At 38.5% G+C, this 15,859-nt stretch overlaps 1 protein-coding gene across 3 annotated transcripts in view; it reads left to right on the top strand.

The window, feature by feature from the left end:
• Positions 1 to 15,859, top strand: part of ERI3 (ERI1 exoribonuclease family member 3) — a 218,555-nt gene that overhangs the window by 72,897 nt on the left and 129,799 nt on the right. For all 3 annotated transcript variants that reach the window (XM_026707006.2, XM_087929797.1, XM_087929795.1), the window contains exon 6: positions 5,354 to 5,426. In XM_026707006.2, the coding sequence (XP_026562791.1) occupies positions 5,354 to 5,426 (73 nt within the window). The remainder of the gene's footprint in view (positions 1 to 5,353; positions 5,427 to 15,859) is intronic.

Here is a 15,859-nt window from a genome sequence, read left to right as displayed (position 1 = left end):
AGCAGCATCCTACCCAGCCCCAACAGGGTACGATAAACGATATTATAATTTGGCACCAGAGTTTTCAAATTTTCTCAAAACGCCGGAGGTGGATGAGCCCATTGTGACACTGCCCTCTTCTTCAACCTTTCCCAATGAGGCCGAGGAAGCCCTGAGACCGGAAGAAAAGAGAGCACAGTTGGGCGCACGTTTCTGACGCCTGGGCAATTAGGGCAGCTACAGCTGTGTCCTTTTTTTACATGGTCCTCCCTACAATGGCTCTTCCACTTGAGGGATATATTGCCGGCATCAAATGTCAGAGCCCACCAGGACATAGCTAAAATTATTGCAGCAGCAGAATTCTCCGCCGACGCCACATTTAAAGCAGTCAAATTCTCGTCTAGGGCCATAGCATCTCATGTATCAGCACGGAGACTGCTATGACTCAGACATTGGCAGGCGGATACCAAGCATAAATGCAAGTTGGAATCAGCCCCAATATCGGGGGATAAATTATTTAGCAGTATTTTGGAGCCCCTCCTTATTGAGAATAGAAACAAGAAAAAAGTGCTTCCCCCTCTCTTTTGGAGGTCTGAAAACAACGCCCCAGTCGTTTTGAAGGGGTTCCTTTCGGCCCTACTATCAAGGCCCATACGTTCCCAGATCTCAGAGAATATCAGGCTACAGACCCAGTTTTAGACAGGATAGGTCTGAATCTTCCGATAGAGGTCAGTGGGGAGGCCAAAACAGAAGAAACCCCAGAGGCACCGAAGGCTGATTTTTTCATCGCCCCAAGTGAGTCCTTGACAGCAGTTCCCATTGGAGGGCGGCTAAAATTGTTTGCTGATCAATGGGACAGCTCCACCTCTGATGCGTGGGTCAAGGACACTATTAGGTTTGGTTTGGCGCTAGAGTTTCAATCCTCCCCCCTGAACTTTTTCATTAGGAGCCCTGGGTCCACGGACCCCATTAAGAGGGCGTTGATGCAGGAGGCTATCAATCATCTTCTACATATTCGGGGGGCTGGAGGGCAATTCTGGACCTCAAACGTCTGAACAGATCATTGGTTTATGGAAAATTCAAGATGACTACTCTCCAGTCCATTCTGCTGAGCATCAGAGAATGATGTCCTGAGCTCTCTAGATCTCACAGAGTCTTATCTACATATACCAATTAGACCTGCTCACTACAAATATCTTAGATTCTGCTATTGTGATCGGCACTACGAATATATCGCCCTACCATTCGGTCTGGCTTCGGCCCCTAGGACTTTTACCAAGGTCCTCACTGCCTTGGCTGCCTCCCTCAGGATCAAATGTATTCGCTTACAGTGTTATCTGGATGATATTTTAATTTTGTCATCTTCTAGATATCAAGAAAAATTGGATACCAAGATTACTCTGGAGATCCTTCAGGGTCATGGCTTTTCCATAAATTGGGATAAAAGCCATTTGATCCCCTCAACTAGGTTAGTTCATTTAGGGGCAGTGATAGATACTGTGGAGGGCAAGGTGTTTCTCTCTCAGGACAGGTTAAACAGTATCCAATCTTTGGCCAGAAATATCAGAGCCTTAAAGAGGGCTTCCCTGGCAGTGCTGTCTCAACTGTTAAGAAACTGATTTCTTGTATTTCCATTGTGCCTTGGGCTCAATTCCATTCTAGAGAGCTGCAATGGTTCCTGCTACCTTTCCAGCGATCCGGAAGAGCCACTTCCAATGTCCGGATAAAGGTACTGCACAATGTTCTCCGATCACTCCGCTGGTGGTCGGAAAAATCAATAAACAAGGGGTGTCCTTTCAAGGAACCTTACAGGGCAACGATCACAACCGATGCCAGCCTGGTAGGATGGGGAGTTCACTTCCAATCCCACATTGCGCAAGGAATTTGGACTATTTCCGAACAATCACAAAGCATCAACCTGTTGGAGCTGTGAGCAGTTCACCTGGCCTTACACAGCTTCTACCCCTTTTCCAATCATGCCACGTTCTGGTCGTGACAGACAATATCACAACCAAGGCCCACGTAAACAGACAGGGGGGTACCCATTCCAAACTTCTGATGCTGGAGACGGCCAATTTGTTCAAGTGGGCCAAGGCCAATCTTTTTTCCCTCAAGGCAGAACACATAGCAGGGGCCTTAAACACACAAGCAGACTGGCTCAGCAGGGCCATGATAGATCAGGCAGAGTGGCGCCTACACCCATCTGTCTTCCAGGAAGCAGTGCGGAGGTTTGGGCAACTGGTGATCGATCTGTTTGCCTCTCCTCTCAACACCCAATTGCCCCAGTATATTTCAAGGTACCCGACTCAGGGGGCGGAGGCCGTCAATGCCCTGCGTTGTCAGTGGCCTCCTGGACTTCTATATGTATTTCCTCCACTCCCGGTAATACCCAGGTTGATCCAGACATTGGAGGAACGAGTGGAATTGATATTGGTCTCCCCTTACTGGTCCAGGCGAACGTGGCTCGCAGACTTACAGGACCTGTCAAGAGAACAACCTTGGAAAATTCCACCGTCGAAGGTTTCCCTCTCCCAAGGGCCGATACTTTACCTGAACCCACAATGGCTCAGTCTAGCCATATGGAGGTTGAGCGGAGCCGTTTAAGGGCCCAACAGATTTCAGAGGATGCTATTGCCACCATTCAATCATCCAGATGGTCCTCAACAAATCGTATATATGAGGACATGTGGTCCGCTTTCTGTCGCTGGTGCCAGGGGTCTAAGATTGACCCAACTGCCCCATCAATAGGACAATTATTGGACTTTTTACAGGAGGGGTTGACCAAGGGCCTATCTCCAAATACTTTACGCAGACAGGTGGAGGCTTTAGCCTCGGTGATAGCCTGAGGTGACCTCCGTTCCATAGCGCAACATCCACATGTCCACAGCTTCCTTAAGGGTGCTGCAAACTTACGACCTCCTGTAATTCACCACTATCCCACCTGGGACCTCAACAAGGTGTTAACCGCACTTACAACTGGCCCGTACAACCGCTAGTCTTAAATTCCTGACATATAAGGTGGCCTTCCTAATTGCAGTCACATCAGCAAGGAGGATTTCCGAATTGGCGGCATTGTCAATGAGAAAGGACCTGAGCGTGTTTCATGTGGACAGAGTGGTTCTCCGATTGGATCCATTGTTCACTCCTAAAGTAAATTCAGCCTTCCACAGAGCGCAGGAGTTGGTGCTTCCAAATTTTTGTCCGAAACCATCTCATAGACTGGAGCATCAATGGCATCGACTTGACATTCGAAGGGCCTTAAGCATCTATCTAGACCGCACGGCGGCATTTCGAAAATCTGAGGCTCTATTCCTATCCTTCAACCCATCCACTTTAGGGAAAAAGGCATCGTTGACGACCATTGATAGATGGTTGAGAGCCAGCATAGCTAAAAGTTACGAATGCCAGTCCATCTCAGTTCCTAAGGGCATTGCAGCCCACTCAACAAGGAGTGCGGCAACATCAGCAGCATGGGCCACACAGGCTTCCACAGACGAAATTTGCAGAGCAGCAACTTGGGCTTCACCATCTCCCTTTGTCAGAAAATATAAAATTGATGTCTATGCCTCAGCGGACGCTTCATTTGGCAGAATAATCCTGCAGAGGGTCCACAGAGTTTAGGAGTGGATTTCAATCCGGATGGAGTTCCTCCCTAAGGACTGGCCAAGCTTTGGTATGTCCCATTTCTGGATGCTCTGAACAGCTCATGGGAGAAAGGGCGTTGGTACTTACCTGATATGCCCGTTCTCTGTGAGCTGTGAAGAGCATCCAGCCCCACCCATTTCTTTCCATCTGGTGGGGTTCCGTTCCAGTCAGGGATCTAGATTAGATGATGAGTCCCGGACTTTGGCACTCAGTCTTTACAAAACTGGGGGACGCTGAGGAGGTGTCCTGTGGAGGAGGAGGAGCATCCTGAAGTTTTAAGCCCAGCCTTTCCAGAAGAGACTGAAGCACCTCCCACTTCTGGATGCTCTTCACAACTCACAGAAAACGGGCGTATCAGGTAAGTACCAACGCCCTTTATATATTTTTTTTTCTAAAAGTCTACATATTTCATTACAATATTTTATTGTCTAACCATTGATAGAATAGATCCCAAATTTTATAAAATTGTTTATCATCTTGTTCTCTAATTTCAAATGTCAGTCTACTCATTTCAGCACATTCCAATATTTTCTTAATGATTTCCTCCTGTGATGGTATTTTCTCATTTTTCCAGTTTTTAGCAAATACAATCCTAGCCGCTGTTAATACATTTACAATCAGGTATTTCAAATCTTTACTATATATTTCAGGTAAAATTCCCAATAAAAATATTTCTGATTTCAAATCTATATGCTTCTTTGTCATTTTTTCCAATCACATGTGGATTTTAGTCCAATATTTTTTAGCATCCGCACAAGTCCACCACATATGGTAATATGAGCCAGGTATCTGATGACATTTCCAACATTTTTCGGATTTATTCTTGAACATTCTTGCTATTCTTGTCGGGGGAAAGTGCCACCTGTAAAACATCTTATACAGATTTTCTTTATATGCTGTTGACATTGTCATTTTATAATTTTGAGACCACAATTTTTGCCATTTCTCAAGATCAATCCCATATCCAAAATTCTTCCCCCGAGCAATCATAGTTTCTTTAACTTGTTCTTCTTCTAGTTTAATTTCTAATAAATATCCATACAAATTTTTAATCACCTTTTCATCAGTACCTGTCAAAATCTTATCTAAGTCAGTCAGTTTATCATAGAAACATTCTGTTTTAGAATCTTTATCATACCTTGAATGTATTTGCGCATATGAAAACCAATTCATCTTTATATCTTGTTCCTCTAGTTTTTGTATAGATTTAAGTTCACCCTTTTCATTCAATATTTCACCATATATAACTGTTTGTTCCTTTTTGTATATTATAGGATAAGAAAATTCTTCAATAGTCGATAGCCGGACTGGAATTTTCAAATAACATTGTCTTTTAATCGTCTCCCAGCTTAACCACAGACACTCCGTATATAACGTCTTCTAAAGTACTCCTGTGTTTTAGTTCCTTTATACCATAAAAAAGCATGCCACCGCAACAACAGGTCATGTCCTTCTAATGTCAACAATCTAGTACTTCTTAATGTTATCCATTCCTTAACCCACATCAAATTTGCAGCTTGGTAATACAACTCCCAATTAGGCAAACCAAATCCTCCTCTTATTCTAGCATAAATAAAATTGTGTTGAAATATATATGGCAAGGTAAAAAAGCGAGAATAAAGTTAAAACTCTTGCAAGATGCTAGAATCAGATGGTACATTCTGTTATCTCTCCTTTCTTGGGTACTTAGACTGTTCTACTTGAAACCAACCTGCTCTTTTTCTTACAGGTTACCTGGACAATGCCAGTACTTAGGGCTTCCAGTTGCTGATTACTTCAAACAGTGGATTAATCTCAAAAAGGTACTTTCATTGCTAATATGTTTCTCTTGCCCTCCCCCATCTCATTCTTTGTTGTCTCTTCATTTCCATCATTTCCCCTTCCTTCTATAGTATTCTCCTTCTCTTCCTTTAAGCAGGTATTTAATAAGCATTGCTGTTTTGCATTGAAATGAGGAGTTATTTTCTCAGAACCTGGGTGAAGCAAAGTTCCTATTGTATTTCAGCTAATAGAGTCTTACTGTACTTGATGGAATATGGTCTGCAGCTGGAAAATCTCATTGTGGCCATCCTGATATAGCATCTCTATGCATAATAACTTAGCATTTCCCTAGGATAGGCTGGGTCAATTGGAGCATATCTAAACCTTTCTTCCCTAGAATTTCTGACTCCCCTCCCTCCTCCCTGCCCCAAATATTAGCTAGCTATTTTTGTCCTTTAAAATACTTAAGACTTTTTGTTTTATTCACTTCAACAAAACTACCACTGAACCTATTTTCTTTTGTAGTTACATGTAATAATAGCTGCTGAGGCATGGATGCCTCCTTCATTTCTTGGTTCATACGTTATTGTTGGATTACTCAAATATCTTACATTTTTCTAAAACATTTCTCAAGCCTATATAGATTAATATGTGGCTCCACCCTGACTGAACCCAACTCTTTATATTATCCACTTAGGGAGTGAAAATTGATAGTGGAATCAAGAAACTATGTAACACATAGATCTGCAACAGCTCTTAACATTATTTTGTTTGAATTATGGTATAAACAAATAGCATAGGTTTGCATTTTAAATTCTATTCTCATTAAATAAAAGCTTGCTAGATGAAATTGCTGATAATACTGTTTCTCATTTTGTTACATAAACAAATCTAAGATGTATTCTGAGCAACTATACAAGGAAAATTAGCACAACCTGTTTTGTCAATTCGGAGTAATGAGGGATAAGCTGGCAGCATATGCCTTAGTTCGACAAGGATTTTCTTCCTTTCCTGCTGTCAGAGTGGATGTTCTAGCTTATTGCTGGCTTTCCGCACATATAAGATGAAAGTATGTTGGAGATTTTGTGCCACCCAGAAACCATTAAGAATTGCCACGTGAAGTTCACTAAAGTTCTGATGAATGTCTAGAAATGATATAACTAATCAATATTGATGGATATATCAAGAATAAAAGTAAAATATCCCTGTACAATAATATTTGATATGAGCTAAGTAAAACTCTTTGCTGTATTGTACTTTTTGTAACTTTTTCATTTGGGCTATTGATTTTTTGTTTTAAAAGTCTGCCTTTCATATAATCAATTCTTACATTTCAATGGAGGGAAATATTCTGCTAAGAAAAATAGCTTCATGTACAGAGCTTGGGTTATAATTCATATAGGTTGGGTGGATGCATCTTAGAATGGGGGCAGCACAAAATCTCAGGATAGAGAAATAGAGATCACAGTAGGGGAAATAACATTTGGGGTTAACATCAGTTGTAAATCATTTGCTTTGTTATCAGATATGGTGACTCATGCTGACTTAGTCAGAGGAATGTGAAGCGTATTTTCTGTGCTTAGTGTATAGGAAGAGTAGAATTTGACTTTGTGTCAAATTCTTTGTGTCAAATTCTTCCATTTTGTACTAACTTCATTGACTCTTCAATTTGAAAAATCTCCTTCTCATGGAAAAGCTCTGGCTTTTCTTCTAGCTTCTTGTGTGCTAGGCTTTCCCTTTGCTGACTTGCTTATGGTCCAAAGACAGCCACAATAAAATCTTTAGTTGCTATTTAGAGTCAAAATTCAGAAGACTTCAGATGGCTACGATTGAGAAGGACATCACGTGGTCTCTGGAAATGAAGTATATTTGTCAATGTTCAGTTTGATTGTGTTATATTAAATCTTGTCTATAATTTCTGTGTGTGAATATTGTTTTAGATTGAATGGGTTGATTTATCACTTCTATATTACTGGGGTATTTTTAAAAACAAATTTTCAAGGATGTATACAATATCTCTATATTGTTTTCACTTTCTCAAAGATGGACATTTTGAAAGACAATGGAGGATAAGGAGAGACTGGAGGAAAAAAACCATGATCATGGTGTGTGGGGAGAAAATGCATGGTACATAGTGAGTGGTAGTAAGGGAGAGGCCAATTGAGTGTATTGGCTAGCAAAGGTTAACATATCTTTCCTCTGCTGATATGGTGATTTTTCAGAATTACTAATGAATATCATTAAAAAAAACTTGATAGGATTACAGCTAGAAGTCTTATGGCGAGATATTGTTTGGTTTAGGGAGACTGGAAGAAAATATTTTAAAAATAACAGCAGTATTCATAATACGTCTAGAAGTGGAGAAAGAAGCTACTGTGTTTGGTTCAAAGCGTTTTGAAAATGGCTTTTTTTTGGAGACCTTTAATCATTTATAGATTTTATGCCCTGGTTCTGTATCTAGCATTGGTAAAATAACTTGGTGACTCAGAAAGGCTTGGTATTTGATTGGGAAGTACTATTCTTAGAAAAAGGTCAAGGCACCTGCATTTTCATTGTTTCCTATTCTTTACACTAGAACATAGAGGAAACTGATTCATTCCTTGTGGCCTTGCATGACTTCATGATGATGTGCTATTGTTGCATGAGAAACTGTCCGTTTTCCCACACATAGCAATCAGAGTCAATAGTCCATCTTGGGTTTGCAAGAAAGGAAAGACATTCCAGCATGCAGAGGTTAATAATAGGGCTATGCAAAGTACTCGGAGCAACACCTTGGCAAAAATGAAATTCTCCTCTTTGAAATGAGGAGACAGCTGCATCCGTTGGTAAACTGGGAATAGCTGCTTTGAAAGCTGTTCCATTCATCTCCACATGTATGCACATGTACATTGCTTTGCTAGCAGTTTCTACAGAATCTGGGCATATCCACCTTGAAGAGCCTTGAGCCACACCAAGCCTTTCAGGAATTGCTGCTGGCTTAATACTTTTAGTTTTCACTTGCATCAGTGCATTTCACAAAGCACCCACATGAATGCTTTGCCCAGTCATATTAATGGCAACTTGATACTTAGTGCAGTGACTGGATAAAATCCAAGATTTCAGGATAAACACAATCCTTGTTCATAGCTGTATATGTTGTCAGAAGTTTGATTTTTCTTTGTCCTCAAATGCTGCTTCTTGTCAAACCATATTGCATTCTTGCATTTTTAATGTCACTGAACAATCTTATATCTTTTGTGAGCCATCAGCTTAGTGAGGACTTGGGACAGAGAGTTTAACAGATTTTATGCCTTGTTTAGATCAAGCTTTAGCAATGCTTCCCAAAATATGGATGTTTTTAGAATGTTTCTGTGTATGTTTCCCTTAAACTCTGTCTATTGGCAGTGTTGAGATAGTTGCTGAAACTTTTTGACTGTGTCTTTATTTCTGCTATAGTCAAAGGCAGTATTTACCATTAACACAGATTCTGTGGACAGAATTAACTTTCATTCATACAGAGGAGCTATGTTGCTTTAATTGGAAAAGCCAAAAGGTCAATTGGATCAGAAGAGAAGTGCACTAGGAAAATAGGAAATGCTTGAAGACATTTAAGAGCAATAACAGAAACATGTGAATAAAGTACTGGTGTGAGGAAAAATGTAGGCAGGATAGCAAGGTATATGTAAAAATAGTAATATATGAGATATACCCATATAAGAACCTCCCTTGTAGTCTTCTTTTTTATGGGACTTCACAAAATTGCCTCTATCTAAATATCCATCTAAAATGATGCACTTAATAGAGCCAAAAATTATACTTTATCATCAAAATAGGAGCTACGGATTTATCTGACAAGAGAAACACTTTTGTTTGCAAATATCATGAGCATTGACGACTGCTGTATAGATGATTGGTAGTAGCAATTGCCATATAATAAAATGCAGTTTCTCAGGCCGTGTAATAAAACAGCTTTAATTATAGGAAGCAAAAAGGATGTTCTCATACAAACAAAACAGCCTTATTCATCACCAGTACTATCTCTCTCCATCCACTTAATATATTACTATATTATTCCCATGTACTCCCATCCCAAAGTGGTATATAAATAAAAATGAAAAAACAAACAAACAAATACAAGCCTAAAGTACATTAAACTAAAACAATATAAAAACATGTTCATTAAATGGAGAGGTAGAATGCAAAAATAAATAAATAAAATACACAGGCAAGACCTATTTATGTGAAGACAGATTTGTAAAGGCATACTGATAGGCATACTCTTGGATTTGGGTAAGAGTTTACTCCAAAGAGGAGATGCTACCACTGAGAAGATTTGTTAATAAAGGTCTGCGAGCTGTGGAACAATAACCAGGTGTGTAATGAGGAGCATGATCTCTCTGCTTTAAGATGCAAAACAGTTACTGTATTTTCCGGACTATAAGCTGTTACTTTTTTCTCACGCTTTGAACCCTGCGGCTTGTACAATGAGGCTTATCTATAGATTTTTCTTCGCTAACTGCCATCAGGGTGCGCAAAAACGTGACAGACGCAAGAGGTCAGAGCAAAGAAGACGCTACCGGTAGTTTTTGGCGTATTCGACGCAAGCAGCATGACACGCACGAACGCAAAATATTTTTCACACCCTCATCATGGAAAGTACACAAAGAAAAGCATATGATGCAGCTTTTAAGTTGAAAGCAATCGATCTGTCTATCCAGGAAGGAAATAGAGCTTCTGCACGTAAGCTTGGCCTTAATGAATCAATGGTGAGACATTGGAGATGTCTGGCCGCATGCGAAGAGCATTTTTCTCTTTCTGTGTAAATATCTCATTTTCACAATGTATATATCTGCGGCTTATAGACTGGTGCGACTAATATATGTAAAAAAATATTTTCTTTTAAAATTTAGTGGGTGTGGCTTATATTCCGATGCTCTCTATAGTCCGGTAAATACAGTATTTCACAGTTTTAACATCTCCATGGTTAGGTGCTTCACTCAACAAACTGGTCTCTGCATTTTTCACCAATTGCACCTTTGAATCAAGGATATTCTCACATATGTGTATTAAAGTAATGTAAGCAGCAGCAGCGAGTATGTCCTTGGTTAAAAAAGGATAGAAACTTTCTAAACAAAGTTCATATATTAACTGAATATATAGACAGGCTTGTTCATTTGGGTCTTCAGTGATAGTGACATTCGTGTGAGCTTTCCTAATTTTGGAAAGTACAGTATAACTGTATTTTAGAACAGGCAGATTCCTCACTTTTTTACTTCCCATATCAAGAGGCATATAACTGTAGTATATATTGTCAAGATCTAGTTTCAGTTCTTGGGTTTATTATTATTATTTGCTTCAGATTATTTGCTTTAACCTCTCCAAGGATCAGATCTTGAGCTGACCAGTGAATTTCCAATGAAATTAACAAGCAGCAGGTTTAACAGAAGCATATAAACTATTTTCACAAGGCTCATGGTTTATGTGGAGGAGTCTGCTATCAGATCTTGGAAACAACCATAATAAAAACCCCTGAACAAATGGAAGATAATAATAATATCAATTGGTCTTTTATAAGGATGTGATGGGCATTTATCCTAATGCTTAGGACATCTCTAAACGTGAAAATTAATGATTCGATTGGGGTGACTAAATGTATGCTGTTATATTTAGTGGAACATCTTTATCTGACTTTAATCAGGGATACAATATAAGTTGGTTGAATTGTTGGTTTGATCAAAGCATTAAGTTTATATATTTTACTATAAAGAAAAATTGCTTAGCTGATCCTAAATAATCTGATTAGCATTCCTACTCTCAAACATCTGCTCAACTATCTAGTCTGGAGACTGTTCTTATAGAAATGTGACAGAGATGCTATTTGTCTGAAATTAAAATTTACTACAAGTTGTGTTTTCTTCCTTGTTAGGTTTAGCATATAGCAGAGTGTACATTTTTAAAAATTTGTTTCTGTATATCTTGTTGCCAAGTGGAAGGCTTTTTAATTAAGATTGTTTGAAATTTTGGTGATTAGTTTGCTGCTGCATAATTTGTATTGTGTCTTTATTTTGTATTTTGTTTGATCTTACTGCATATGTTTTAATTCAGACTGTATTTTTGACATGTTTTACTGTAACCATTGTGATAACTTTGGCTACTGGGCAAGTTTCATTTTTTATAAATAAATAAAAAATGTTATTCTTGCATCTAGTTGCATGAGATCAACTTGTTGGTCATGTGGTAACTGAAATGATACTGGTAACTGTCCAACTACCGAACTACCAATATGAACAGGCAGATGCATTGATTTGATCCAGGAAGGAAGGTGTGTTTTCTCTTGTCTCTCACTCCTGGAAGGGTGAATGTGGCCAGCGTGCTACCCCTTTGCCTTTAAATCTGTCATGCAGTAGCTGTCTTGAATTCTGGAAATCCTTTCACTCTCTCCCTCATCTTGTTAACATGTGTTGCCTTTGGGGTAATCAGGGAAAAAATATTATGTCCTTTTACAATTACCGGGTTTTGGAATATTAAAATGTCTTGCTGCATCGGCAGTGTTATTTTGATTGGTATTCTAACCTTTGACTAGCCTATAAAGCGAGCCGCTCTTCGAACCAATATTGCAGGACTGAAATTTAATTCCGAAATGATTCCAGATAATAGGGAGACAGATAATATATGCATGAAGGATATTATGTTTGGACTAAATGCAGCAGGGCCAGGGCTTGGGAGTTGAATAATAGCCCAGAGTGAGTTATAATCTGTGGGACAGAAATACCTTACTGTCAGGGCCAGGAGAGGAACTCTTAAATCAAAGAGAAAGAGCTAGCGGGTAGTCACTGGAGACAAAAAGGGCATCCAGAGAGGCCTTAAAGAAACTGAACTACCCTCACTGAAGTGTACACTGCAAACAGTTCTCTAACCTCGATGCATAAATATAATTTACAAATAAAAGTCAAATTTGTAGAAAGAGAATGCGAGTTTTGAAAAAAAAAAATCAGGGTTTTAAAATTTCTTTTTTGTTTTTTTCATACTTATGCCCAGGGTGTATAGTAAAGGCATAGTGCAGCTGTAGAAATGGAAAAAAAGACCTATTCAGCACCCATTTCAAATATCAGTAGAATGTAGTTCAGAGGGCCAGCACTGCTTGTTTGCTTGTTGTTTAAAGAAAGAAATAGCAGCTGCTCCTTATCCATAGGGCCCATATCATTTTCAAGCACTTAATGAATCTAAGTATAAAGCCGTCTGTAATGATTCATTTTACCTACGCTGGAAAATTTAAATATACTGAAGCGTTTAAATATCTTGTAAAAGACTTATCTAAGGACCATCTATTTTCCTGTGAAACTTGAATATTAGAATATGTTACTTAATAGTTTTGTCTGTTTACCAAATAGATTTAGGATGTTTTTAGGATTGGCTTGATGGCCATTGAACTATTTTTTTTAAAGTTTTAAATATTCTCAATGGTTATTTTTTTTTTGCATAATTTTATTTTTGACCCTTGTTTTAGTATTATTTTTAAATACTATCTAATACTAATTTTCTTATTTGAACTCATTGGTGTTGGCTATATTAAGAAAACAGGCTTGGGATTATCATGAGATAATATTTGTTGAAGGCTAAAGCGAAGGCTGGCACTGAATAGCATTTAATCTAATTTCAGTCTATAAAACACAGATGACAAAATTCTAGCTCTGGCTCACTCGGCATTGAATTGTATTTATCTCGAAGCCTATCTTTATTGCTATAAAATTGCTTTATATATTGAAAACAAAGAGGGTTTTGTCAAATAATGCTTGTGCTTTTTTTATACATTTCTAACTAGCATTCATCATATGTATATAATATAATGCAATGCAGCGAATGGTAGACTTCATCTACAGCTGGTCCAGACCAATCCAGCTTGTTATAGCTGAATATCACTGTCCTGGGGTTACCCATCCTGAAATGTTAGGCTATGATGCTTAAGCATTTGTGCTCGTTGTTTATAATCCTTCTAGTTGCCATCTGGTCTTGTCTGTGATGGTTGATGTGTGGCTGCATAGGCTAATTGCTAACATAGACCTCTGCCTGCTATTTTTGTCTGAATGCTGTTGCTGCACAGTGCCACAATTAAGGGGCTTATAATATTAGATGACATTTTTAACAGTTTCTTTTAAAAAGTTTTATTTAAGACAAGAATGTATATCTGTTATATTACAAATATATTATAAGAATAGCTGGACTGGAACAGATGACAGCCAGAATCAAATTTGATTTATTTATTGATTGGCCAAAGGCTGTAATAAACATTCATTCATTCAACTTGGAGATTAAAATTCTAAGAATGTAGGATATGCAGATGATGCCATTTTGTTAGTTTAAAATAAGACTTCAAAAAGCTCATCATGAACACAAAAATGGAAACTGAAAATCTGGGTTAATATTAAATACTAAGAAAACAAAGAAACTGTCAATCAACATAATTAATAAATTTACAATTGATAGCGAAGGGTAAACGTGGTAGATGTTTTTGTCTTCCCAAGCTCAGAAACAGATTAAGATGGATAGTGTAGAGGAGATCTAAAGAAGCTAATCCTAAGAAAAAGGGCAATGACAAGATCAGAAAGGTAAGGAATTTCTATGACAACAAAAATCAGAGTAGAACTTTATACAACCTATAGAATCAGAGGGCTAGAAGATAATTAAGCAAGGTATTTTTTGTTCTAATTAATAGGTGTAAAAGAGAAAGAAGATGGGGACCTTTGATTTATGGATTTGAAGACTCTTACTAAGAGCATCATGTATTGCAAGAACCAGTTGGCTCTAAATGAAATAAAGGCTGATTGTTCCACTGAGATAATCATCAGCATTCACTTTGGGCAAGTGATTTGATTGGTTGATGAATTTGAAAAAACGCATTACATGAGGCAAGGTTGAGGGATGGAAAAAGTTACATAAACCTGTGATGAATATAATTAAAACCATTGGAATGATCCTTGGAGGAAATATATATTATAGTTTGGAATAGGTTGAAGTGGTAGGCAGTTGTCCATTAAATTTTTGGTAGCAACTATTGCTTTAAACAGAATTGGCTAAAAAAAAATTCTAAATGTGAACTTTAAAAAATGTATATGGTATCTTATTGGGTGTGCGTATATGTGTATATGTATGTGTGTGCATATCTATTTAAAATGTGAATCCTCTTTTTTAAAAATTAGCATAAACTATAGAATGTTGGGATTAAAGTTTGCAATCTGAGATAAATACACTTTGAAAATGTGTTCTACTCCATAGCCATCAAGAAGTAACACAAGCTTATTCTTTCTTTCCTTTTGTGGGTGCGTACCAGGGGTGGGTTTCTACCGGTTCTGTCCACCTCTGTAGAACCGGTAGCTCTGAAGAGCAGCAGACATAGAACCGGTTCTATGTCTGCTGATGTTTTTGCCTACCCGCCCACCCGGGCTCTTACCTGATCTTTATTTTCTGATTTTTCAATATCAGCTGCCGAACGAGGCATAGCTGCAGTTAAAAAAACAAGAAAAGAGGGCTGTTTCAAAGGCTGCTTCTCAGCACGCAGCATGCTAATGACAATGACGATTAACAGGGTTAACAGGCGCACGACTCACAGCGGGAAGGGAAGCTCGTAAATCCCGAACCGGTAGTTAACCCTGTTGTATCCCACCCCTGGTGTGTACATGTATTAGTTTGTGTAATCTCCAAGTAAAGTAGTAAGTAGAGCAAGTTGGGTACCTGATGGTAGAGAAAGGGTTTCTAAAATGTGTACCTATATCAGTGTATCCTGAGTTTTGCAGGTATGGCAAAAATAAAACAAAAAAATCTCACCATCTTAAATGATCAACTGTAATATGATGTTGCCAATTAGAAAAAAAGGCTATGGGCTTCTGAAAAGTAAAGCTTTGTTATGAAGCTGTTGGTTTGCAGCTTCATAAGATTGCAAGAATTGGCTGTTGATCAAAGAAATGTACATATCCTGGCTGGTGTGTTAGTTGCAGCCTGATTTGGAATGAGAAGCCCTTGTGACAAGGATATATGCTTTTATCACTTCAAGCTTAAACTACTGCAATGTGCCATTCTTGCTGTTGTTTTTGAGGACTACATGGAAATTACAGTTGGTTGGGAATGCAGCTGCCTGCTTACTAGCAGGGGAGACTCACTATTTACTGGCTGTCAATGGATTTTCAAATCCAGATCAAATAACTGGTGTTAACATGTAAAATCCTACATAGTTTGGCTCAGAGATAACATACAGACCTCCAAACACAATCTTCTATGTCCATGTAATCTTTTCAAAAAGGAGTGCTTCAGACTCCTGCCCTGTGTGAGTTCAGATGTAATGTACAGCCTTAAAGAACTTTGTAAATTGTTGTGAGATAACACACTATGGACGGTCCTTCGTTAACAACTACTTGTTCATCAACCATTTGAACTTACAATAATACTGAATTTGTGAAATTTATGAGTTCCAGCTGTTGCAGTGCTCCTGTGGTCATGGAGT

Source organism: Pseudonaja textilis, chromosome 3, assembly GCF_049901715.1.
Source record: "Pseudonaja textilis isolate UNSWEBS1 chromosome 3, rPseTex1.2, whole genome shotgun sequence".
NCBI classification, from domain to species: domain Eukaryota; kingdom Metazoa; phylum Chordata; class Lepidosauria; order Squamata; family Elapidae; genus Pseudonaja; species Pseudonaja textilis.
Note: the sequence above shows the minus strand (reverse complement) of the source record. Positions and strands in the feature narration are given on the sequence as shown.